This window comes from Zalophus californianus, chromosome 6 (genome assembly GCF_009762305.2).
Source record: "Zalophus californianus isolate mZalCal1 chromosome 6, mZalCal1.pri.v2, whole genome shotgun sequence".
Classification (NCBI taxonomy): Eukaryota; Metazoa; Chordata; class Mammalia; order Carnivora; family Otariidae; genus Zalophus; species Zalophus californianus.
The window spans coordinates 38851694-38877399 of record NC_045600.1 but is presented as its reverse complement, the minus strand read 5'-3'; the positions used below and the strand labels follow the sequence as shown (position 1 = coordinate 38877399).

The window sequence follows — 25706 nt, the reverse complement described above, 5'->3', positions numbered from 1 at the left end:
GCTGAAGTTTCCACTGCTCAAGCCTGTTGTCTAAAAGCAGCCTCTACATTCTCTGTATCACATAAGTTTTGTGTGTTGTATTTTCATTTTCATTCATCACTAAATATTTTCTAATTTCCCTTTGGATATCTTCTTTGACCCATTGCTTAAGTTCGTATTGTTTAATTTCCATTTTCCTTTTATTGATTTCTAGCTTCATGCCATTGTGGTCAGAGAGGATGTTTTGTATGATTTCAGTCTTTGTAAAATTTACTGAGGCTAATATATGCTGTGGCCTAGCATATACACTGTCCTTGAGAGTGTTCCATGTGCATTAAGAAAATATGTATAGTCTTTCCTTAACTTTTCCTACCAGGTTTTAGGTGGTCTATTGTATGTCTCAACTGTAATTTTTTCCCTCAGGTAGAGATGAGTGCCTTGTCTCAGTCCTTCAGGAGCCCTCAGGATAGAGCAGACAAACACAGTAATTTGCTTATAATGTCTGCTCTGCTCCCTCTGGAACCAGGAACCATGGCTCCACACAGGGAAGGTAGGCTGCTGAGCTGGGGAGGGTGTGGGGCAGGGCAAGTAAACAGGTCACAAAGCTTTCCAGCTGTTTTTAAGTTGCCTTTTTCTTGATTCAGCATTCCCTTGGTTGCTGTAAACCTTTAGCTATTTTCCAGAGTTCTGACAAAGTTGGATCTGTGTTTCTGTGGAGGGATGGAAGCTTGGAACTGCCTTCTCCACCATTTTCCTCATGTTCTGGCTTCTCATTCACTTTTATCATTCATTTATATGTCTTTGACTACCATTATTAATCACTTTCTAGATAGTCTTAATCATGTTTCTCTTACCCCCTCTGGGTAGGGCAGTATCTGTTATCTTAGGCAAATTGAAACTTCTCTGAACCTTAACTTGCTTTTTATAAATTGAGGATACTCTCCTTTCCTCTCTTTCCTCCCTCACTGGGTTCTTACGAAGAGCAAAGAAGAAATTGAACATGAAAGTATCTTTGTAAAGTTAATCTAAATTGTATAATCTGTTGATGTGGAACCATATCAATGGCTATTTTCTTTTGTCATTGAAATATGAATCATCAAAAACCATCAAGTAGAAATAAGTTAAACTGGGAGCTCTGTGAATCGTTCTCTGTTCAACATATTTGGTCAGCAAATTATGGTTACTGCAGAACATGCATATTTTTTGGATCACTGCAGACGAAAATGCTTGCCCTTGAGCAGAGAAAGAACAGGAAGCAAACTAAGGGAAAACTCACATCACTAAATTTCTTTCAGTCTTCTGTAATTAAATCTGAGTTTAAACATTGCTAGTTATCTGGAGTATTAAAGCATAAATTGATCAAAATGCTGGGTAGTTTTCTGCATCTTAGACATCATTCTTAATCTGTTTTCTTTATACTTGTATAAATTTCCATTTTCTTGACACAAGACCCAAAGACACTCTGTCAATCACTTGAAAGTATTATCCTCTTAGAGGAAAACACAATAGGATTGAGGAGATGGACTGTAGACATATTTGAACTGTCTGATTATAGTGTTATTGCTGCTTTTTGTTATTTAAAAGACTCCTTATATGCAAATTAAGAACATGATGTACCTTTTAGAAAAAAGATTTCCTTACATTACTTTTCTACTTTGCGTACTGTCTCTTAAAATGCAGCAATGTTAAAGATCTTTATTACATAATTACAATAGTACTTTAATGTTTGACACTTCATGGTCTTGATTGTTTTATATAATGTTCTTTTATGTAGAAATACAGAACTATTCCATAGACATATTTTACTGTATTCAGTCCCTGAATATTTCTAATGTATGTTAAGTGATTTGCCATCCTCGTGAAGAAGTCCCCTCATGCATTCATGTATTACAGCTAATTAAATGTTTGAATTTTATATATATCCACTGTAATGCATTGACAGATATTTCAGTAGACTCCGTTATGTGGGAGTCCATTATATTGATTTGAGCATATTGTGCTATTTTAAAAATACTAAATGTGAATTCTAAAGCTAAACTAAAGTTTCTTGTTGAGGTAATATCTGAAGTGTTTGCCCAAATTGGCCAACATGTAACCATTTTTTAAGTTCACAGGATATATTCATTTATACCAGCTTAAAAGCTGATTTTCTCCTGGTTCCTTAAGAATTACAAAATTTCATAAGAATTACAGAGCTACAAATTGTCCAAGTTCTGGTAAGCCAGGCACTTCAGTTTTGGTTTCTAGATCTAATATTTTCTGTGAGAAATTATCTCTGATTTTCTGGCTAGTACTGAGAACCATTTTATTGTCTTAACTATTCATAGAAAAATAAATAAGACTCCTGAATATTCACGTAATACATAGCTATTAAAGAGTATTAAGTCTTTGTTGACTGTGAGGGAATAAATGTTTAGAAAATTCTTACTGTAAACATGATTATAACAGTTTCCCAAAGCCAATAAAATAAGTATTTGGTCAGCTAATGAAAAATTCAGTCAGTGTAATTAAGCAGCTAATGTGAAGACATGAATCAGAATTTCAAAGCTACTAAGTACCACTTACTATCATCATGTAGGCTCAAGTGCTTTCACTCATCAAGTCTCAGTAGTGTACTTTTCTTTTTCAAGGTAAACTTCATTAGGAGTAAGGATATTTCCAAAACTATGGCCTCCTACTGTGTTCAGAAACATTTTTTTGAAACACAGATCGCACTTTCATTTTTAAAAATCCATCTTCTGAGTCTGTAATGTGTTACGGAAAACTTAATATGTAAGATAGTAGTCAGGTACTTTGACCTCTGTTTAGAGCTCTTTGCCAAGAAAAAGATAGTGGACCTTTATATGAAGGAATTCTATCAATACATATATTCCTTATTTTTATTTGGAATACATTTGAATACGAAATGGATTTCTTCTAAGAAACACTTTACAATATGAGCCCAGACCCAAGGTTAAATGAATCTTTGGTCATTCTTCTCTGTAACCATAAGACAAGAACGGCATAGGCCATTGAGGCACTTTCTGATATTCCTTTATAAGCATGTACATTATCCTTAATAAGTCAAGATCACATGAGTATTTTTAGTGTTTTAATTATATTGCAACAGTATATGACATTTAATACACAGTAATAGGAAATTTAAAATATATATAGGAATTGTTAAATTTGTTCTGAGTACGGCTGAAGAGAATCATATAACTGAGCTGAGCAGATTGGAGCCACTCAGCAGTCATTTTTACGTATCCATTGCTGGCTTCTCTCTTTTCTCCCAGTGTCTTTCCCAGATCACCGCTCTTTTAAATCTCACTCCCACTTGCCCTCTTTCACATTTAGGAGCTAATCTTTCAACCTAGTACACAGAGAAAATATCTCTCTCAAAAGCCACACCCTAACTATAAGCTTAGCTTTGTTTGCAGCCACTGATTACTCCTGTCCCTCCTCAGAGGCAAGGGGGCCTATCCTGCATCTGAGGCTAATCCGGCTGTCTATGTTCTGTGGCTACTTTGCCCTTCAACTCTGGGATATCACGCCATCAAGTTGGTCTCCACCGCTCTTTCAGATCTTCTCTTCTGCACTGAAACTTTAATTTACCACGTGAACATATTCAAATTTCTGTCCTGAAACATATTCATCACTTTGTCAATCCTGAATCTTTCCCTGACTACTGCCCTTTGTGCCATATTCAACAACAAACTTGAAAGAAGTTTTATGCTTGCTATCTCTATCTCCACTTCCTTTTTTCTGGTTAATTCCCTAAACTTAAACAACTTGACTTTTATTTAGAATCTAATTTTGCTCATTCACCATTGACTTCCCAATTAGAAAATTTGATGGCGTTCTTGCATTCTTTATCTTATTTTACCTCTAATATTTCTGAAACTGTGAAACTGTGTCTTTCCTTTGCTTTGTGACATGACTGCCTTCTGGTTTTCTTTCATCCTCTTTGAATTCTTTTAAATCTTTTTTGGCTAACTCTTCTTCTTTCTTAATAAAGTTGTTATTGTGCAAGGTTCTTCATTGATCTTTTAGTCTCATTCAGTATTGAGTACCTACTGTGTGCTAGACTCTGTTGTAGGCACTTCTTTCACACTGTTCCTGGTAATTTATAACAACTCGTAACTTTCCAGAGTCTACTGCTAAGGTGTAGTCATGATTTAATACCAAATCTGTTTGATTCTAAAGCTATATTATAATAGTTTTCAAGCTTTTTTTAATTTTTATTTATTTTTATTTATTTATTTTTAAAGATTTTATTTATTTATTTGACAGAGAGAGAGACAGTGAGAGAAGGAACGCAAGCAGTGGGAGTGGGAGAGGGAGAAGCAGGCTTCCCGCAGAGCAGGGAGCCCGATGCGGGGCTCGATCCCAAGATCCTGGGATCATGACCTGAGCCGAAGGCAGATGCCTAACCGACTCAGCCACCCAGGCGCCCTCAAACTTTTCTTTAAATTAACATATAATATGTTATTTGTTTCGGGGGTACATATCTGTGATTCATCAGTCTTATACAACACCCAGTGCTCAACACAACACATACCCTCCCCAGTGTCCATCACCCAGCCACCCCATTCCCCCTCCCCACCAGCAGCCTTCAGTTTTCATACTTTTTAAAGAAACAGAATAGTTTTAAAAAATCTTACTTAGGATCTCAAACTATAAAACAGATGAAAACAGAACTACTCTGTTACAGTGGAGGTGACAGATCTAGCTTGGCTCTCCTCCCCATTCTGCCCTCGATGATGCCCTGAAGGGACTCTGAGAAGTTCTCTTAAAAAAGTACAGTGATTTATATTAAGTCCCAAGCCTGTACTAATTTTCCTTGTTTTAAACTCAAATTTCCAACTCGACCCTGGACATATCTTTCTACTTGTGTGTCTGACAAGTACCTAATTTTTTTTTTTTTTTTTAAATCCCCAGTGAAACTTAGCTTCTTTGTGAAACCTCTTCTAACTGTTGTATATCCTGCTGTGGTGAAACTTCTTAGCCCAGCCAAACTTGGAAGTTGTTAGAGATATCCTCTTGCTTCAGTCTCACATATATTTAGACAATTAAGGTCCTTGGGGTCATAGCCCCTAGAGGTGCTCATAGTCATTTACTGTGCTTCCTTTTCACTCTCTCTTCTAATCTTTCATACGAAGACTTCTTTTTTTTTTTAAGATTTTATTTATTTATTTGTCAGAGAGAGAGAGAGCGAGAGAGCAAGCACAAACGGGGAATGGCAGGCAGAGGGAGAAGCAGGCTCCCTGCTGAGCAAGGATTCCCCCCAGGATCCTGACCTGAGCTGAAGGCAGATGCTTAACTGACTGAGCCACCCAGGCATCCCTTGTACGAAGATTTCTAAAATTCAGGTCAGATTGCATTACTCACCTACTAACATTTGCATGGGTGCCCATTATCTATTTTAAGAAATATTCAAGACATATAAAGTCCCTTCAGATTTGACACTCAGAATATACCATGTTCTCTCAGGCCTCTAGCCATTGTGTACTCTTCTCCTTTCTAGAATACCCTCTTTGCTGTTTGATGTACGTGGCAAATTATCATTCTCCCTTCATATATTAACTTATATTTTCTGCAAACACTCCTTTCTTAAGGCTTCTGGTTCGTTTACATTTAAAAATTGCTTATTTTCAGGTCTTTCTTCACTATAGACTTTGAGCTACTTAGGAAGAAAGACTGTTTTCTCATTTAACACCTAGCATAATACTAACACCTTGTAAGTTTTCAAGATTTATTCATATTCATTGAATAAGTGAATTCTTTCCAAGAAGATAAAAATGTTTCACCATGATCTAGTACCAGCTGCTTTGTCTGTTAATGAGGCAGTCGGGTAAGATGGTTTTCAGTGTCCTCTGCCAGTTTTAGGGTTCCACGTTATTTCCCTTACTGCACGATCTGTACTGTCCTTACTCTTCTCATCTATTTTATAAAACATTTAAAATTTATTTTTGGTAACCACATGTAGGATGGATTAATCTTAAGTGCATCTTAAAATGATGGGATTTTATCCTCTTGGTATTTATATAATTTCAGTTAAAATTTTTCCTATCTTTAGTTCCATAATACCTTAGTTTTTGCAAATGGAGGCCAATTAGGGACAAAATATATCAGGAATAATCTTAGTTTGGATTTTGCTTCTTTTTTACTTTTTGTTGACACATACCCAAAGTATAATCTAGGGATGAGAAAACTGTGCCTTATTTTATTAACTTTGGAATGACAGGTGGAAATACATTTTTTTCCCCCGAAAGGTAGAATTCAAGTAAACAGTAGGGTTCTTTTCTTTATTTTAACCTTTTAAGGTGATAAAATAAGAAATCTAGGCTTACTGTAAAGAATTTTTATAATATTGAAGCAGGTTCTGTACACTTAAACTGTTAAAACTTCTGATTTTCAAAATAAGTCATATGTAACTGATTAGGATGTGTTTTTACTTAAAATATTATATCAGCATGTGCTGAGTTATTAACACATTGCCAAAAAATGTAGTCTGGAAGCAAAACAGAAAACTGAAAATAATGCTATAATTTTTTAAGTAAGAGGAAAATATTATCTATACACATGAAGGTTTTGGTCCAAATGGTATTTAACCAACTAACTGACTAGTCTTTTAAAGCATTCTATTCTAGAAAAGCTTCATTTCTGGTAAAACTGATTGCATTAGCATATTACTTATGATAATGGGCATGAATTATTTTTTTCCCAAAACGATGCTGTGGTTTAGCTTTTGGAAGAAAGTGCAGGTTTTTTGTGGGCTTAAGTATTAAAAATGCTTCTTAAAAACTTAAAATTGTTATATATTAAACCAGGATTCTTGGAGCTTTCTTAGATTTTACTACTCAATAGTCACTTGTCCCTTGAGTAGATATTTTATGAACCTGTTTTTACTTGCTAGAAAATAGAATTTTCCATAATTAAGAGAAAACATCAGTTATTTTATCCACTTGACTTTGTCTTTGCTTGTTATTGTTTGCTTTAGAGATTTATCTAAGTTATTGACATGATTCAGATTCCAGTGTGTGAAATAGAGCTTTTGAGAAGGTGCTTTGAATGGAAAAATAAATACATTACAAAAGATCTTGCTTTGGGTGTGTTTAGTTCTGTTTGATTTTCTTGTTTTTCTTTGCATTCATAGCTATATTCCATTGTGCTATGTATCTTTAAGTATAAAATTGGTTAACACACTGAGAGGTTAGGTTCTGAGACAGAGGATGTTAATCTCAAACAATTTTCAAATATACCTATTTAAGAAAATGCTCATATTTATGTTTTAAATAAAGTCACTTCACACTATACATTATATTCCATCTCTCTGTTATTATTATAGGCATCTTTTGATTTCCAGGAAACCTTCTCATCTTCCTTAGGGACTGATGTGCAGTCTGTCTTCCATTCAATCCTGTGCTGTCTTTCCTCTGCATCTTCATAATTTGTGGTGATAACTCTTTTCATATCCTCTGTATTTTAATTTGCCCTCTGTTATCATGGCCATTCTTTAGGTCTGTATCTTAACTAACCAGAATTTTTATATAATTAAAAAAATTATATGCTCTCTGCTTACAAGTTAAGATGATTTTTAAAAAAGTAATGGCTGTTTAGTGAGTAGATATTTATGTTGCTATCAAGAAACTTACCTGACAGGGAACTTGTAACTATAAATTGCCACAGTACTTACTTAGAGATAAAATGCTATGCAGGTTAGGAAGAGCAAAGAAGTAATTCCATCTGGGCAATCTAGAGGAGGTAGAATCTAAAAAAACTGTTAAATATTTCAAACATAGAGACGTACAGAGAGTAATATTATTATTTATGTAATATATATTAAATATTATAATTCTGTCACCCAGAATTAACAGATGTTATTTTTGACTCTAAAGGTTAAATCTCTCCCTTGGTTTGAACAAAACAAAGGCCTTAAGAATGCTTAACCTCGACTTCGCCTTGTACTTTCCGTGCTGTTACCGTTAGCAGTTTGTGGCAGTAGTGGTGGTAGTGGTGGTGTTTTTGTCTCGCCATCTTTGTTCCTTGTATCCTGCCCTTCTCCTTGGGATTGAATTTTCTTCTTGTTGAAATATCCTTTAGTGGTTCTTTCCCTTTTTCTTCTTTTTAGCTCTAAATTCTTCATGTTTTCCTCACATAGCCTTCCACTCACTAATTTTTTTCTCCATCTATCAATAACCAACTGCTTAACCTGTCCATTGAGACTTTTATTCTAAGAATTGCTGTTTGATTTTTTCTTTTTTAAGAAAATGCTTGTTCTTTTCATGTTGTTGATTTCTTGATTTCTTGGCATTTATTTCTTTACTCATCTCTTCTAACATGAAATAAGTTCCTTTCAGTTTCTCTTATCTGGGTGTGGTTGTCCTGCCATCGATTTGTCTTCTGACTCTTAATAAATGAGGCTTATTTCCTTTTTTTTTTTTTTTAAACAACTGTGTATCTCTTTTTAGTGGGTGTTGTATTCCCATGAGCCTTGGATTGAGATTATTTGCTTTGGCCAAACTCCTGTTGGCTTCACTGGATCGTGACATATTATTATTCTTAATTTCTTGGGAATGGAACAGACTTGGGTATTGTGATTTTTTATGTTTAATTCTTTTCCGTCCATACCCCTAGACTTTGTTGTGACTATCCCAGGCCAGTGAGCGGAATATTCCTACAAGTTGTTTTATAGATGGGACAACATTTTGTAGATCCAGGTTATATGCAGTGAGCCAAGCCCAGTTCTAGCTTCCTACATCTGACAGGATTGAGGCCTGTCTCCTGTCATTGTATGGGTATTGAATCACTGGTACCCAGCATCTTCCTGAACTTCAAGCTCTGCTTATGCACTGATTTTGAGTTCCTGTATAATTTCTGGCACCTGGAGTTTCTTTTGCCTTTTTTTTTTTTTTTTTTAAGATTTATTTATTTATTTGAGAGAAGAGAATGAGAGAGAGAGAGTACATGAGAGGGGGGGAGGGTTAGAGGGAGAAGCAGGCTCCCTTACTGAGCAGGGAGCCCGATGTGGGACTCGATCCTGGGACTCCAGGATCATGACCTGAGCCGAAGGCAGTCGCTTAACCAACTGAGCCACCCAGGTGCCCAAAAGCTTTTATTTATTTATTTAATTTTAATATTTTATTTATTTGACAGAGACAGAGAAAGTGAGAGCAGGAACACAAGCAGGGGGAGTGGCAGAGGGGAGAAGCAGGCTTCCCGCCAAGCAGGGAGCCCAATATGGGGCTCGATCCCAGGACCCTGGGATCATGACCTGAGCCGAAGGCAGACGCTTAACGACTGAGCCTGGAGTTTCTTTTGCTTTTAAGCTTAGTTTATTTTTTATTTTTGTTTTGTTATTCCACATATAACACATCTGTGTGGCATAGTTAAGCTTTTAATGTCTTTGTTCAGAATTGAGGGGTTGACATTTGAACCATGGCTTTGAAAGACAGGCAATGGTGAGGGTATTCCAAGATAATGAAATAACTTGAGCAAAGGTATGAAGTGAGTAGTTATGAGGTTTTCATAGAGAATAACTGAAAACCTCCTGGCTGGTTTTGGCTTACATTCAGGGTATATGGAGACGATTAATGGGAAGTACTTTTAGAAAGGTGGGTTGGAATCAAGTACAGTAGGCCTTGAATGGTAGGCTAAGGAACTTTGACTTTACTCTACATAACAACAGGGAGCCAATGAATGTTTATTTGTATGAGAGAGACGCAGAACTTTGCCTTAGGAAGATTAGTTTGATAACCATGAATAGATTGGAATGGAGAGAACATCCTGGAAATAGGGAGACCAGTTAAGAGAGTATTTACCTCTTCCATGTAAAAAAGAGCTAAAATTAGGTAGCAGCCATGAAGATGATGTGAGAAGTAAATAGATGTTTGTAAAGAGATACTGTGATGCAGATTTCTCATTTGTATGCAGGGAGAAGAGGATTCCAAGATGACCCTAGGAGTATGTTGAAACTATTAAGAGAAATTAAGAAACACAGACAGAGGGCTAGGTTTGTGAAGGAAGATGAATTCAGTTATGAAAATATTAAATTTATAGTGCCAGTGGGACAGCCAAGTATGAAAGGCCACCCAAGCAGATAAAAATGCTAGTCTTGTAACTAACAAAGAAGGCCAGAAGACCGAAAGGTAAGATTTGCAGGTTTAGTAGAACAGAGGTAATAAATGAAGCTATACGTTTCAGAGATAGTCAAGAAGCTGAGAAAAGCCAAGAAGAAAACTACTAATTAGGAAGCAAGTGGATAAAGAGAAATTTGAGGAATCCTGTGTGAAAGTGGTAGGAGTGTGACCCAAATAATAGGTTTATATGTTATAGAAGTCATAGGCTAAGAGCGTTTTACAGCTGGAAGCTGTCTCCAGACCTGGGGAGGTAGGGGAAGATACTGAGGAGGGTGAGGACAGAGCAGTGGTCGCTTAGTGGTGATTAGAGGTAAGATGCAGGATGTGAGAGTGGAAATAATGTAGCAGTTTCACTTTTGAAATAAAACTAGGGTGTGGATAGTATTTGTGAAATACAGATATGTACACATATGTTTATGTATATATAAAGGTATTATATATGTATATGTATGTATGTAAACTTTTCCCGTTTGCCTTTTAATATGAAGGTATTAGCATCCTTGGGTTATTATTCTATTACTCTGGCATAAAAGATTAACAAGCAGGACTACTCCTTACCTTTTGTCTAACTTAAAAAATAAAAAAACCTCCACTTAAATCTTTATACTTAGGGTACAGCAAAAAGGGGAAGAGAGAAGGCAACACTATTATTGTTGAAATGGATGTGGGAATGAACAGTAAGCTCACAGAGTTGGCAAAGGAGAGGTACATATTATTTAGCAGAAGGTAAAACATGTTGAAAATTTGGGCTGTGAAAGGCCTATTCCTTGTGAGAGTATACTTTTATTAATAGTATCAAAGAAAATTTATGAGGGTGGTCAGGGATATATACTTTATTGAATATCTGTTCTTCGCCAGATGTATTAGATACATTTTCTTAATCTTCTGGAAATTACTATGAGGTGTTAATGTCTCCCTTTTGCATATGAGGAAATGAGGATCGAAAAATTAAAGCACTTTCCAAATCATAATGTTAGGAATTGTCCAAGGAGAGATTCAAACCCAGATGTATCTGTTTCCAAAATCTTTGACCTTTCTACTAAACCATGATGTCCTTATGTATTTATGTTGGGTACAGGGAAGAAAAGGGAATGGTAGAGGGGAGAAGACTGAGGTTGTTTATATTTAGAGAGTTTGCACTCAGCAAAAAACAACACCAATGGGGAGAGTTCTTCTGCAAACTTGGGAGGGTGTTTAACTACCATTGGACAGGGAGAGGAATTGGATTTGGTTTATACATCTAGGCTGTTACCTTAATATTAGCCACAGAAAGCACATTATGTTTCATTCTGGTAAAGAAATAGAAATCTGCAGCGTTATTATGGGGGAAAATTCCAGATTATCAGGGCTTTGGCTGAGGGCTCTTTGACCACTGAACTGATTTCATCTGTCACTTTATTTTTGCTGGTTTAGTAGATCAGCTTTTTAACCACTGATCAGTACTTAGGCTTGCTATTTAGATGTATATTCCTCAAAGGTTTCTTTGCAAATAAATCTGATTTTACTAACTTCTCCCATCTTAAATTAATATATTGACCTTGCTTGTAAACCAGTACAGAGAACAGTATGAATGTTACATGTTGCAGGTTTTTTTCTTTGTTTTTTTAAAGATTTTATTTATTGATTTGACAGAGAGAGAGAGAGAGAGAGACAGTGAGAGAGGGAACACAAGCAGGGGGAGTGGGAGAGGGAGACGCAGGCTTCCCGCTGAGCATGCAGCCCAATGCGGGGCTCGATCCCAGGACCCTGGGATCATGACCTGAGCCGAAGCAGATGCTTAATGATTGAGCCACCCAGGCGCCCCTTTTTCTTCTTTTTTTTTAAGAGAGAGAGCTTGTACGCATGGGGGTTGTGGTGGGGAGAGAGAGAGAATCTTAAGTAGGCTCCACGCCCGTGGTGGGGCTTGATCTCATGACCCTCAGATCATGACCTGAACTGAAATCAAGTCTGATGCTTAACTGACTGAGCCACCCAGGCGCCCCACAACATATTGCAGTATTAAACATATTTTAAGATGAATAATTATAATTAACATGAATTATTATAAATGGAATCAAAGTAGTAATATTTTATGAAGCCCAGCCGACTGAGATCGGGTTGGTGTTTACATGCAGGTTACTTACTGGGTCAGTGGCAGTTAAAGCTGTGACTATGCTCTTCGCACTACTTTTTTTGTTAGTATTTCATACATAGAAAAAATATATATATTTTGCAAAGAGTAATAATAAGACAATTGCTGAATTGTTTCCATTCTCACTGTTTCTCCCTCCTCTACTCCTTCAAGTCCTGTAGTTTGAATTCCACTCATTAACTTAGGAGATGGAGCATAACCAATGCTGTAGAAGCCCTCTCTGTGTGCATTTTTCTTCTCTTTGTGGTCCTACTTGACATCAGAGATTCAGTCACCCTGAACAGGCTGATTATCATATGCTTGCTTTTTTTTTTTTATAGTTCGGTCATATCTATATATTCCATGTGTAGTTTGCATATCCGAATTGTATGTAAGTGGACCAGGGTGTAGATATTTTCTGTAACTTATTTTTTGTTGTTGCTTTTACTCAGCATTCTTTGTGAGAGTCAGCAGTGTTGATACATGCATGAAGCTATATGTCCTTTGTTTTCACTGCTGTACAGTATTTATTTGCCTATATTCCTGTCAATGGACATGTGGATTGTTTCTTTTGTTCTTTTGCTATAAAAAACACTACTGCTATAAATACCATGAAGAGAGCCTTTGGAGCCCCTAGATGGAGAAATCTGATAGGTTTCCCATCTCTGTCTCTGCTATTATCATCTCTTCAAAATTTCAAGGAGTCAGGCACAAGTAGCGCGTTCTGAGTCCTTTCCAAGCAGCTTACACCTTCCTTCTACCTCCTTTGCAAGTCTACGGGAGGGGATGGCAGCATTTGTATTTACCACACCTGAGCACATACCCTTCGCTTCAAAATATCTTAGCTTCTGTATTAGTTAGGGTTGTCTAGAGAAACAGAACCAAGAGAGATAGATGGATGATAGATGAAAGATAGATAGATTTATAGGTAGATAGAAAGAAAGAAAGAGAAAGAGATTTATTATTAGGTATTGGCTCATGTGATTATGGAGGCTGAGAAGGCCTATGATCTGCTGTCTGCAGGCTAGAGACCCAGGAGAGCCAGTGGTGTAGTGCAGAGGCCTGAGAGAGAATGAATAGTGTAGATGTCAGTCTGGAGCATCAAAGGGCAGGAGAAGATCGATGTTCCAGCTCAGTCAGGCAAAGTGAATTCAACCTTTCTCCACCTTCTTGTTATTCTCAGGTCCTCAATAGATTGGATAATACCCACTCACATTGGGGAGGGCCATCTGCTTTCCTCAGTTCACCAATGCTAATCTCTTCCAGAAATATCCTCACTGACACACACAGAAATGATTTACCAGATAATCTGGGCATTCTGTGGCTCACTCAACATAATTTTTTGTTTATACATAAAATTAACAACCACGGTTTCTTTTGTCATATCATTGTATGTTGTTGTTCTCTAGGTCTTTGCCTTAGGCCCTTCTTTCTCTTTTCATTCTGTCCTCTCTCCCTAAATATTAGCATCTACCTGATGGTTTCAGATACCATCTAAATACTGATAACTCCCAAACTGTTACCTTCATTCCATAATTTTCTTCTTAGCACTTGGCCCATATATCCTGCTGCCATTCTGTATCTCTCTTCTGTAATCACTTCAGACTTAAGTCCAAAATTCAACTCATGATCTTTCCGTTCTCTTCTCTCCCACCCCAGTCTGTTTCTCCTCCAGTTTTCCATCGTCTCTGTGAGGGCATTTTCCCTGTTCCATATGACTAGATAGCTGGAAGTTGCCTTTGCCATTACTTTCTTCTCCCCTTCTTTTGCTCCCATATCTACTCAGTTGGGTTTTTGTTTTTTTGTTTTTGTTTTTTTTTGTTTTTAGATTTATTTATTTATTTATTTGACAGAGAGAGAGAGAGAGTACAAGCAGGGGTAGTGACAGGGAGAGGGAGAAGCAGGCTCCCCACTGAGCAGAGAGCCTGACATGGGGCTCGATCCCAGGACCCCGAGGTCATGACCTGAGCCAAAGGCAGACGCTTAACCAACTGAGCCACCCAGGTGCCTCTCCTCGGTTGGTTTTTAAATGTCTTTTGAACCAGTACTTTTATTTCCTCTGCTGCCACCCTAATCCAGGTACCGTGATCTTAAGCCTGGAATAGAGAAACTATAAGGGGTCTCTCAGTAATCGACTCCTGTTCTTCTTCTATCCACTGTGTAGCCAAAGTAGCTTATATTATCAGGTTCCTAACAGGAACTTTTCAGTGGCTTCCCGTTGCCCTTTCTTTTTTTTTTTTTAGTAAAGATTTTTATTTATTCATTGAGAGAGAGAGATAATGATAGAGAGCATGAGAGGGGGGAGGGTCAGAGGGAGAAGCAGACTCCCCACTGAGCAGGGAGCCCGATGTGGGACTCAATCCCAGGACTCCAGGATCATGACCTGAGCTGAAGGCAGTTGCTTTAACAACTGAGCCACCCTGGCGCCCCCCGTTGCCCTTTCAATAAAATTCATAGTTCTTAACATTTCTTTTGAATACTTTCCAACATCTCTAGCCTCATCCTGAGCCACCTTTCCTCCATATTCTCAATATGTTCTATGACTTCTTGCACTACATTCTTCCCTCCACTGGGTTGCTAACTAACTCTTCCTCATCCTTTGTGTCTAAGCCATCCTTTGGGACTGTAATTTCCTTAGGGAGACCTTTTCTGAACTTGTTCATGTTGGCTTCCTTTTAAACTACACTGATGGAGCCCTGACTTTCTCATTCATAATATTCGTTGTTTAACATCTTTTTTCCTCTGCTGAATTACAAGGTCCATTAGAACATGGAGGCTGCTCTCTGTTTTACTCTTAGAGTTGCTTCAATACCTGACACCCAGTAGACACTCAGTAACTTTTTTTTTTTTTAAGAAGGAATACACTGCATACATACGAATTTCTGCATTTTGCCTCTCCCACCCTTGGGGAAAAATTACCACCCCGTCTTTATAGATATGATGGAATTTCTGGCATACATGTGTTACTAACATGGAATTCACAGTAAAAAAAACTACATTAGACAAGCCAGAATGAGGCACTAGAATTTTTAGGAACTTAAAATCAGAAACTAGGATATTTATTTTTATGATCTCTATTATATTTCCACCACAGAAGTAGTGGCTCTTGTCCCTCCCTGGGATATACAAAATCTATTTGTTATTTTTATGATTCTGATATGATTTGTTATCTTTAGATTTTCATGAAACTTTGCCTTCTCTCCTCTGGTTATCTTGAATAAATTCATGAGTATCATAATGTTTTAAGAATCAATAAGTAAAAACATTATTTATAGCAGTTTTCTGCTTAATCTCATTTAAGCATATGAGAACAATACTGAAATTAGCCAAACATAACTGAGATAAACTTCTGACTTTGAGTATATTTAAAATTTATTGCTACTGTGTACTATCTATTTTCATGACTGTGTTCAAGTTTATCTGATAGCACCTGATTCCTGAGATATTCTTGTATTTATCTGTATTATACAGATGGAGTGTATCCTTAGAGGTCTATCATTTGAGATATCCAGAACTACCAACAATATTGTTCATAGAATATATTACACTTAAGTATCTCTATCTTTTATGTGTTCAGTCGTTTTTCATTTCACTATGTAGTTACATTAACTTTCAGTAACAGCTACCCTGTCCTAAAAATGCCTACTGTGCACTTGGGCACCGCATGTGGCTTTTAATTTCCAAATCTGAGCTTTGCTGTTCAGTTGGTCTAAATGTCTGGAATAAATTGGTTACTAGATTCCCAAGTATATTAGTATATATCTGAAAATAGCTTTAATAGTTTTTCACTTGCTGGTTAGATAATGAAGTGAAGAGTAATACGATGACTGTGGAAGTTTGTGATATTTTGGTTTGAGTTCATGAAGCCTTGGTTGGTATTTTATAACCAAACTGCCCATAGAATTATGGACAGTAGTTCTGACTTGAAGTGCTTTCCCCATTTATGTTGGAATATATGATTATCAGTTTCCCTCTGTAGACAGTTTGTCCGTTATTGTGACATTATGATTGGGTTAGGACACCTGAGCACTAACCTCCATTTTCAGAATGTTTCTGCTTTTTAGTGATAATTGAGCACACTGTTGCTCTGTTTTTAAATCTGTTGAGATACACTTCACGTTGTTAATGTAAATATTTTATAGCCTTAGCTGAATTTCTTACAACAGCTCTTGGTCTTGACAGCTGAGATCAGCTGGCTCATGTTTCTTAATGGCACTTAGATTTGAATTTTGTGGGCTGGGAGGCAGAAAGAACTACTTGGAACTGGTCTGTTTAATGCATGGTGGCTTTAAATTCAGGCTTAAAAATGGGCCCATTTATAAAAAGAAAGTCTTAATCTCTAGAGTTCACTCTAGAGAAACACTGTGGAGTTAAGAACTTGGACTTTTTTTTTTTTTTTTTTAACCATCCATTGGTCCTGGTAATTTGAGGTGAGAAACACTGTGGAGTTAAGAACTTGGACTTTTTTTTTTTTTTTTTTAACCATCCATTTGTCCTGGTAATTTGAGGTGAAGGAAACTAATATGAACTTCACATTTTCATTTCAATTTGAATTCCAAGATTCTTTGATTCTCTAGAGCCAAAGTGTTTCACGGGTTTTCATGCAGAGGTTATGACTGGAGGGGAAGAGTGCTGCCTGTTGGTCTTGAGTGACAACCCCTGCCCTCTGCCCCAGCTGAGAACTCAAAGCATTGTTGAATAGCACTAAAATGAGCTGAGTCCAAGACTTTAGCCAGATGGTCGATATAGGGCTTTTAAAGGAAGGGAAATAGTAAAAGAGTAATCTCAGAGGAACTCTCTTATGTTAAAGAACTGAGAAAATGAAGTCTTTCTGAAGCTAAGTGTAAATTATACCACCTTCTTTGGGAGCAAAAGCTGCTAAATGTAACAGAAGAAAATGACAGTGTAGGAAATCAAAGTTCAGGAACAAACTTTCAAGTGTGGTTTTCAAATGCTTAATCCTCTCTTACTCCTCTCTCAGGATCCATTGCCTCCTTTTCCTCCCCCTCCTCCAAAGTCTGTTTGAAAGGGATTTGATGGGTAATGGCAAAGGAAGGCAACTTTAGACAGAGTATAAATTAGGGCACAAGATGCCCTTTGTACAGGAATTATCTTAGACTTGCTTTTGAAAACATACTTTTTTTTAGTCTTATTAAGAAAATAATCAAAGGTATGATTCTTAAAGCTTTGAGTTTAGTCTGCTTTCAGTAAAAATAAGGTATAGATACCAAAATAAGCAAAGTTTTTTTTTTTTCTTTCCTGGTTTCTGCTTATAAGATTTACAGGTATTTAAAATAAACCTATGAAAAACAGAAATACTGTCCTGGGATTGGCTAAATAGTCAGAGCAATTACCTCTGGGCTCCAAAATCCAACTGAGCTTGACTTTTGGAAATAAATTTAGCTAAGACTTCTTCCTCATTCTGTTCTATAAAGGTGTACATGAAATGATACTGACCTTTGCCAGAAACCCCAGGAATCCTATTCAGTGATGTACTTGTAATGGTCATGAAAGAATTAAAACAACACAGATGTGGATTAATGTGAAAAAGTAGGCAAAACGCTAAATTCTCATTGTGTGGTTTCAATGTGGCAGATCCTTTAAAATACTTCGGTGTACCACAATAATTAAAGGGTTTAAGAACATTACGTTAAAATACCTAGAAAATAAAAGCCTACAGTTGAGTAACAAGAATGAACTATGTTTTATTTTTTTAAATTGGAATTAATGTAGGTTGCCCTGGTGAAAATAGAATGAAATATTTAACAGTAACTGTTTTGTGCAGCACTAGAGATCAAAAACAGTAATGTAAATAAGCAGGTCTTTAAAGAATATACTCACAGACATGTTTAATGTAAATGATTGCTAGAAGGGAAATGCATTTTCTTCAGTGCTATGCAAAGAAATTTTAATTGACTTGATTTTGGCAGTAAGAATCTACAACTTAGCCTTAATAACTAAAAATTTTAAAATATTTGCTCATTGCTCTGGATTATGACTGTCCAAGAATTACTATTTTCAAACACTAATTAATCATTTTAAATAAACTTTTTTTACACATTTATGGCATCAATGAGTATGACTGTTTATTACATTTTACCTATAAAAAGTTGAACTGTTTTATATACTCTTTATGGAAACAGTGCACAGTCATAAATTAAAAGATGCAACTGTTTTGGATATTTTACTGGTGGTCCTGTGTTTTCCTGCCAGCCATGCAGCTGTTTTAGGTTTCTCAGGATAACATATAAAAAGCTGTATGTACACTGCAAGTTTATGCTTGAATTGCCAAGCCAGAGATGGTATGACTCAACTTTCCCAGAAGCAAGTTGTACCAAAATGTCATGAATCAAAACAACTAGTTGCATAGTGGTTTGTATTACAGCTATGAAAACCAATTCTGTTTATGATAGTTGGCTTCTTAAGGTTGACAGACATTTACTGTGGTACCTGATTTTTGCCATGAATGAACAGCCATTGGAGCTAAGACTGTGCTTTTCTTTTGAGGATCTGAGGAAAGGAAAAAGGGTAATACAACGGTATCTGGTGTATGGATAAAATTTACTTGGAAACTTATATTAGGAATAGAATGTTTCATTTCTAAGATACTTGTAAAAATATTACTAAATATTACTTATTTATGTGATAGTGAGTTCTCAGGGAAGAGAAATTGATTTTATCCTGTTCCAGGTTGATTTTTAGACTTGTGAGATGACTTAACTTACATCATTTCTCATGCATCATAATCTTAACAGTGGACATTTTATTGTGTCCTGGGATGTAATAAGCAAATACTTCTTCTGGCCTTGTGGTAGATTTGGTGAATCCGTTTAAGTCCTGGGGGACCTAAGGTTCTATCAAGAGTTTGACAATGAAAGTGGGATGCATCCCATCAAGGTTTATAAGATGGGATGTAGGGAGAAAATATTAGAACTTTTGTTGAAATATTTTTATCTCCTCCTTTAAATATTTATATGTATTTTATAATATGCTTCTATATTAGTATATTATGTATAATTATATACTATATAACTATGTATTAATACAATAGGTATATGATTTATAAATAAGTATACAAATTTTAGAGATACATGCTCAAGTATTTTTACTGCTATAAGTATAGTATCAAAAGTCTGTAGGGGTGCCTGGGTGGCTTAGTTAAGCATCTGACTCTGGACCTCAGCTCAGGTCTTGATCTCAGGGTCATGAGTTCGAGCCCTGCACTGGGCTTCACGCTGGGCATAGAGCCTACTTTTTTAAAAAAAAGTTTTAGATCATTGCTCAATAAGTATTAATTTCCTTTCTCCTTCCACTTTTCCCTTTCACTCTTGGCAGAGAAGCAAAGAATTGCGTTAACACCTTGATTTGTGGTAGTGTGAATAAATTATAGCCAATTCCAGGAGCTTATCCTGTGTCTTACTTTGAGCACTTTTTCTATTGCCCTCTTATATTGCCATATATTTTTTAATCACACAACCTTATTAAACATGGATACAAATGAAAAACAGACTTGTTATTATGTTAGAAATAATAAGTTGCTCATGCATCAAGACTTTGACACACAGGAAGTTTGAATGAATGAGTAGAAAAGTTTCCAAGTTATTAAAATGTTCTGGTACCTGATTTATTCATTTGCCATAACCGTAATTCTAAGGCGGATGAAGCTCCTTTACTTCCTGAGGCCTGAAGAAACAATGTGGTTTCTTAAACTAGGCATTAAAGCAAGGCTGGAAATATTTGTTTTCCAACAGTGCTCTTAGTCATGCTAACAAGTTGACCCTCTTTGGCTAGGATTATCCTATATTTTAGGCCTGTTTGTTTACCTTTATCAAGGTAGAAAGTTTAATTGCTAAATAATATATGTGTGATTGAAGAAAAATGGTGTCTGTTACACTGTCTTTTGAGATCAGTTCAAAAGACTTCTTCTGTATTTACTAATTGGGACATTCTGTTGAACTCAGGCTGTCAGATTTCTTTGGCATGTAATTGTCTAAGGTTTCACTTCCTGTATGGAAGGAGACAATATATTTTTGTAATGCTGAAGTAAATTTGAAGAAACTAGTGTTTTCTCTCCTCTCCCCTCCTCCATTTAATAAGTATTTATTTCAGAATATATTTATGTAAAATAGTCAATATTAATGTAAAAATATTAATAATACAGTAGTATTATGATACCGTATACTTACTTATTAAGAGTATGCCAGGAGGACAATAGCAGTTAGGTACCCAAACAACAGTCAACAAAACAAGTTCTGAAGATTGGGAACAGTGAACATTTTAATAGCAAGTATTATTTTTGGAAACCTTGAGAGCTCTTTTTAGATCTTAATGTAATTTGCTTTATAATTTAGTTTAACAATTGAACTAGTTTAGGCAGTCTATATATAGTTGGTATGTTTCTTTTTAAAGGGTAATAATGCATTTATAAAGTCAGAACATTTCAATCTCAGAATTCCCCTTTAAAACGTGAATCAGTTTTATTATTGCTTTAAAAAAATAGTACCAATTTATATATGCTTTCTATATCAGTGCTACACTTTTTGTTTTGTTTTAGGTATTTAAACCATGTCAGAGCTGCCTCTCCACAGGACCTTGCTGGAGGCTATACTTCTTCTCTTGCTTGTCACAGAGCGCTACAGGATGCATTCAGTGGGCTTTTCTGGCAGCCCAGTTAACCTTTATTTCTCCTTTCTAAGATTTGGACCCAGGAGCCGAACCAGGGAGCTAGCAAAAGTAAAGCAGGCGTGTAAAAGGAGAGCCCTGTGCAGCTGCCCAACAACAGTGCCACTGCTAGCAGCTGTGTTAAAGTATTCGTGAGAAAATTTCAGAACTCAGCTGAGTAATATAGTGGATAAATATATGTGGAAAAGATTTATTTTTTACTTGTATTTTTCTGAGAGGGATTGAAGCATTTATGTAAACTTCATCTGATGGAAGATATGAATAATTCACCTATGTATGCTTGAGGTTGACAGACTTGTAAAATCTTTTTAAAAATAAAGCTAGACTTTATATTAAGTTTTGTGGTTTTTCTCTTATTACAGTGTTTTACTTGAACACGTTTTAAAATGCCATTTTGAATACGACATTTAGTGTTAATATCCAAGCCTATTATTTCATCTCATAAAATGTTCCTTTTTTCCGCCCTATGTTCTTAATACTAGTCCAGACAAGTGGATATATTTCCTTCTACCAGCAGGTTGTGGCAAGTAAAACTTGACCTATGATAATGCCACTCTCTCAATATGAAGGACTCAGTGCCTGTTTTGAGCAGTGGAAAGTGAGACAAACCTTGATCAAGGTGTTATAATTCCCAGCTGTGAGCCACACTTAGGATAAACCAGACGAGAGTATTAACCTGCTTTAATGACAAATTCAAAGAAGTAAGTTAATAAAATTTAATACTTAAATGGCACCTTTCACTTCAAATGTGAGCTCATTTTATGATGAAACCTTGGAGACTGGAATGGATACATTTTAAACAAAATTTTTCTCAGTAAATTGCAGACTCTGATATAGTTTCTGTTGAAACTTCAAAGACTTTTAGTATACCCAGGATTTTGCTTAGAGTTGGATGTGGAGAGGATGGATATTTGTAGCATCTCAACCTTATATGAATCTGTTATATAGACCACCGTGTATGGGACATAGTTTCTCAAGGAAATTAAGGGATTTCCTATCAAATGTCCATTATAACAGATGTTAATTTTATGGGAGGAGTTATGTGAAACAAAGTTTGTGGTTACATTAGGGTGGAATATCCACAGGTAACAGCTCCAGCTTATTTGCCTAAGCAGGTATTAATTTCAGGTACATCTTCATCTTTAACTATAGATGACCCTTGAACAACACAAGTTTAAATTGTATGAATCCACTTGTATGTGAATTTTTTTTTAATTTACCTTATATTTAAAAAAAAAAAAGATTTTATTTATCTATTAGAGAGAGAGAGAGAAAGCACAAGCAGTGGGAGTGGCAGGCAGAGGGAGAAGCAGGCTCCCCGCGGAGCAGGGAGCCCAACGTGGGACTCGATCCCAGGACCCTGGGATCATGACCTGAGCCCAAGGCATACGCTTAACGACTGAGCCACCCAGGCGTCCCTGTGGATTTTTTTTGTACAGTACCATAAATGTATTTTGTCTTCCTTATTATTTTAACGTTTTCTTTTTCCTAGCTTACCTTATTGTAACTATACAGTGTTTCATATGACATACAAAATATGTATAATTGATTATTATGTTTGTGTTAAGGCTTCTGGTCAACAGTAGGCTATTAGTAGTTATATTTTGGGGGGAGTCAAAAGTTATATGTGGATTTTCCAGTGTGTGTTTGGGGGTGGGTGGCCAGTGTCCCTAACCCCTGTGTTAGTTAGAAGTACAGTTGACCCCTGAACAGTCTTTGATAACTAAGAAAACCAAGGCATCAAATAATTGAGTAGGCTTAGATCATATACACAAGTTAGTAAAAGGTCAGAATTAAAACTGTTTGCTTTTTGTTTTTAATTTAAGTCTAGTTCTGTCTGTACTTTACAGGCTGCCTTCTATTTTTCATATCTATTAGCATTCCCCAATTGAGGATTAGGATTTTAAGTACAGTCTATAAATCTGTTCAAATAGTGAGAACGTTGACTTAAAGTTAGGACTTTGCTGTACTCAGCTGCTGAAGTACAGTATCCAGCCTTTACAAAAGAAATACTATTACTTGTTCTCAGTACCTTGTATAATGTATTTAAATGAATGAACTAATTAATAGAACACTTTATAAAGTCTTTCAAAATGTTTTTTGAGCCTACCTCATTATTGTGGAAATTGTCTGCATCTGATTTGGCAAATAAATTGAATTCCAAAACCTTTATACATTTGTAAATATTTTGTTCTTACTATTGCTGTATTTTGTTCAATAGGCAAATAAGTTTTAATTGACCTTATTAGAGCGAAGGGAATGGTGAAAGGTAACTTAATGACAATTCACTAAGTAACAGAAATACTCTAAATTGATGAGGTTATCCCCATCCCCCTAGTGATTTCCTTTCTCAGAGACAAAAGGCTGTACAAGTCCTTCATATACATCAATTAAGTCTTTTAACTTCGTACAATACTAGCCCAGAAACAATAGCTAACAACTACTGAGCATTACCTATGCACCAAGTACTGTGCTTCATGTATTGTGTATTATTACCTAATCTTTACAATGCTAGTATTATTTCCCCTATTTTAGCAGATGGAGAAACTGAAGCATAGGGAGGTTAACTAACTTGCAGAAGGTCAATACAACTTAAAAGTAGCAGAGTGGACTTGAACCCAAGTGGTCAGAATCCATGCTCCAGAGTTGAATATCAAACTGTCAAGCTAATAAACAGCAGGCTGTGTAGAACCAAGTCTGAGTAATCAAACTTCTTAAGATTTCCAGGAAGTTTTACAGATCAAGTGTCTACTTATTTTATGGCATATAAATGACATCAACTTAATCACCTTATTTATATCCTTGAGAGAAGTTCTGAGAAATTCATTATGTAGAACATCATTTGACTATTAACTACCTTCCTTTTAAACAGATATTAATGGTATCGAATACATTTACATCATAGTTGGAATGCACTATTAGTATTCCTTAATTTCATTCACTAAATATTTGAACTAAGCTTCTTATCGTTAGGCTGTCAACTGGTGGTAATTATTTCAAAATCCAATTAAGGTGACAGAAAACTTGTCAAAAAGCTAAGAAAATTAAAAAATTGTATCCAGTGAGCTTTATAGCTGTCATTTTCTAGTGGACATCAAGAGTTCAGTTACCAGGTATCACATTTAAAACTTTAGGGTGGGCCTAGATTTAAATAATGAAATAACCCCATACATTCACTTACCCACTCTGAGGGAAAACGGGGAGGAGTTAAGATGTTAATAGAGGCTGCATATTTGACTAACTAGTGGCAAGAATCTTACCACTTTCCATGTATGAATAAAAACATCATTTGTACCCATATTTAATATTTATAACCTAGCATATCAATGTACAGTACTAGGAAAAAATTCTTCTACCTGCAAATTAAAATCCTCTTCACCTAGATCATGCCAACTGTAGACCCCTGGCCAAATCCAACTGCCACCTGTTTCTGTATGCTTCATGAGCTAAGATTGATGTCTACATTTTTTTAAGGTTGAAAAAAGCCAAAATCATATACTTCTTAACAAGTGAAAAGCATATGACATTCAAATTTCAGTGTCCATAAATAAAGTTGTTTTGGCATACAGTGTTTCTGTATTGTTTATGGCTGCTCTGGGGGCTACTACGACAGAGTTGAGCAGCAAAAGAGACCTTATGACTTGCAAAGCCTAAAATACTGTCTGGTCGTTTACCAAAAGCTTTCTGACCCTTCACCTACATACTCCTCACTTGGAAGGGAGGGAGGAGAAGAAAACTAGAAGTCCCAAACTGGCAATCCCTGGCTGAATTAGCCCCCAAGGTCTTACAGAGAGGAAGTCTGGTTGAGTTTCAAAAACCATTTTTAAGTGCCTTTAGATAAGGGATGAGGGCTCCAATTCATTACTTTCCTACACTTCTTAGCATTTATTGCCTTCATCTATTTATATTACCTGCCTCGCTTCTGAAGGCATTTGAGTTTGTAATGAATTAGATAAGTGGTCCTCAAACTTGTTCTGTAGGGCTGTCAGACAGTAACTATTTTAGGCTTTGTGATCAAATAAGTTGGTACAATGTTTTTAATGAACAAAATTCAAAATATAATTGGGTATATATAATTGCATTGTTTTAACTCCTTTTTTGGGGAATAACACTGGTTCCTCTAATTGGGGTTCTAAGTGTTTCCTATCATCAAAATCAGTTATCAATGATTACCTGTTAATGGTTATCTATAATGAGATTTTACAAATTTCATCTCTAAAAATGTCTTTTCACACAAATAGATACTGCCAGAATACTGGCATCAGTCTAGAAGCATAAGATTTTAACTGGGCATATTCATCACTTGGAAGGCATTTGTAAAACCCTATTAGATTCTTCCCTTGATATTTGCCTTAGCACGTCATTACATAGTACATTGATCACTTCCAATTGCAGGTAGAAGCTCAATTATAGGTAAATGGATTTTGAAATATGTAAATTTCCTTTTATTTGCAGTTTCACGAAGGTCCCAAAAATGTTGAACACAGAAATTGTATCCACTGCTAATGTGAGGGAAATCTTGTTTCTTGTTTTAATTTTCGATAGCGTGAGAAATGTGTTAACACAAGATACTGCGATTCAAATGTCAGTTGTTGAAATGACCACAGTTTCACAATGAAGTTATGTTTGCCTAATATATATAGGTTAAAATCTTTAAGAATTACTATCAAGTCATTAGCAAAAGCTAATTTCCAGAGCCTTTCAGTGTTCTAGAATGTTCTAAGAGTGGTTTCTCTTGTTAAGAAAAATTTCAGTCTTGACCCTGAGCTCAAAAAATTGCAATCAAACTTCACAATTGCTAAGCAAATCAAACT

At 36.0% G+C, this 25706-nt stretch overlaps 1 protein-coding gene across 2 annotated transcripts in view; it reads left to right on the top strand.

The window, feature by feature from the left end:
• Positions 1–22195, top strand: part of MNAT1 (MNAT1 component of CDK activating kinase) — a 200343-nt gene extending 178148 nt beyond the window's left edge. For both annotated transcript variants that reach the window (XM_027570811.2, XM_027570812.2), the window contains one exon: positions 20765–22195. In XM_027570811.2, the coding sequence (XP_027426612.1) occupies positions 20765–20885 (121 nt within the window). In that variant the 3' untranslated portion in view covers positions 20886–22195. The remainder of the gene's footprint in view (positions 1–20764) is intronic.
• Positions 22196–25706: the final 3511 nt, after the last annotated feature.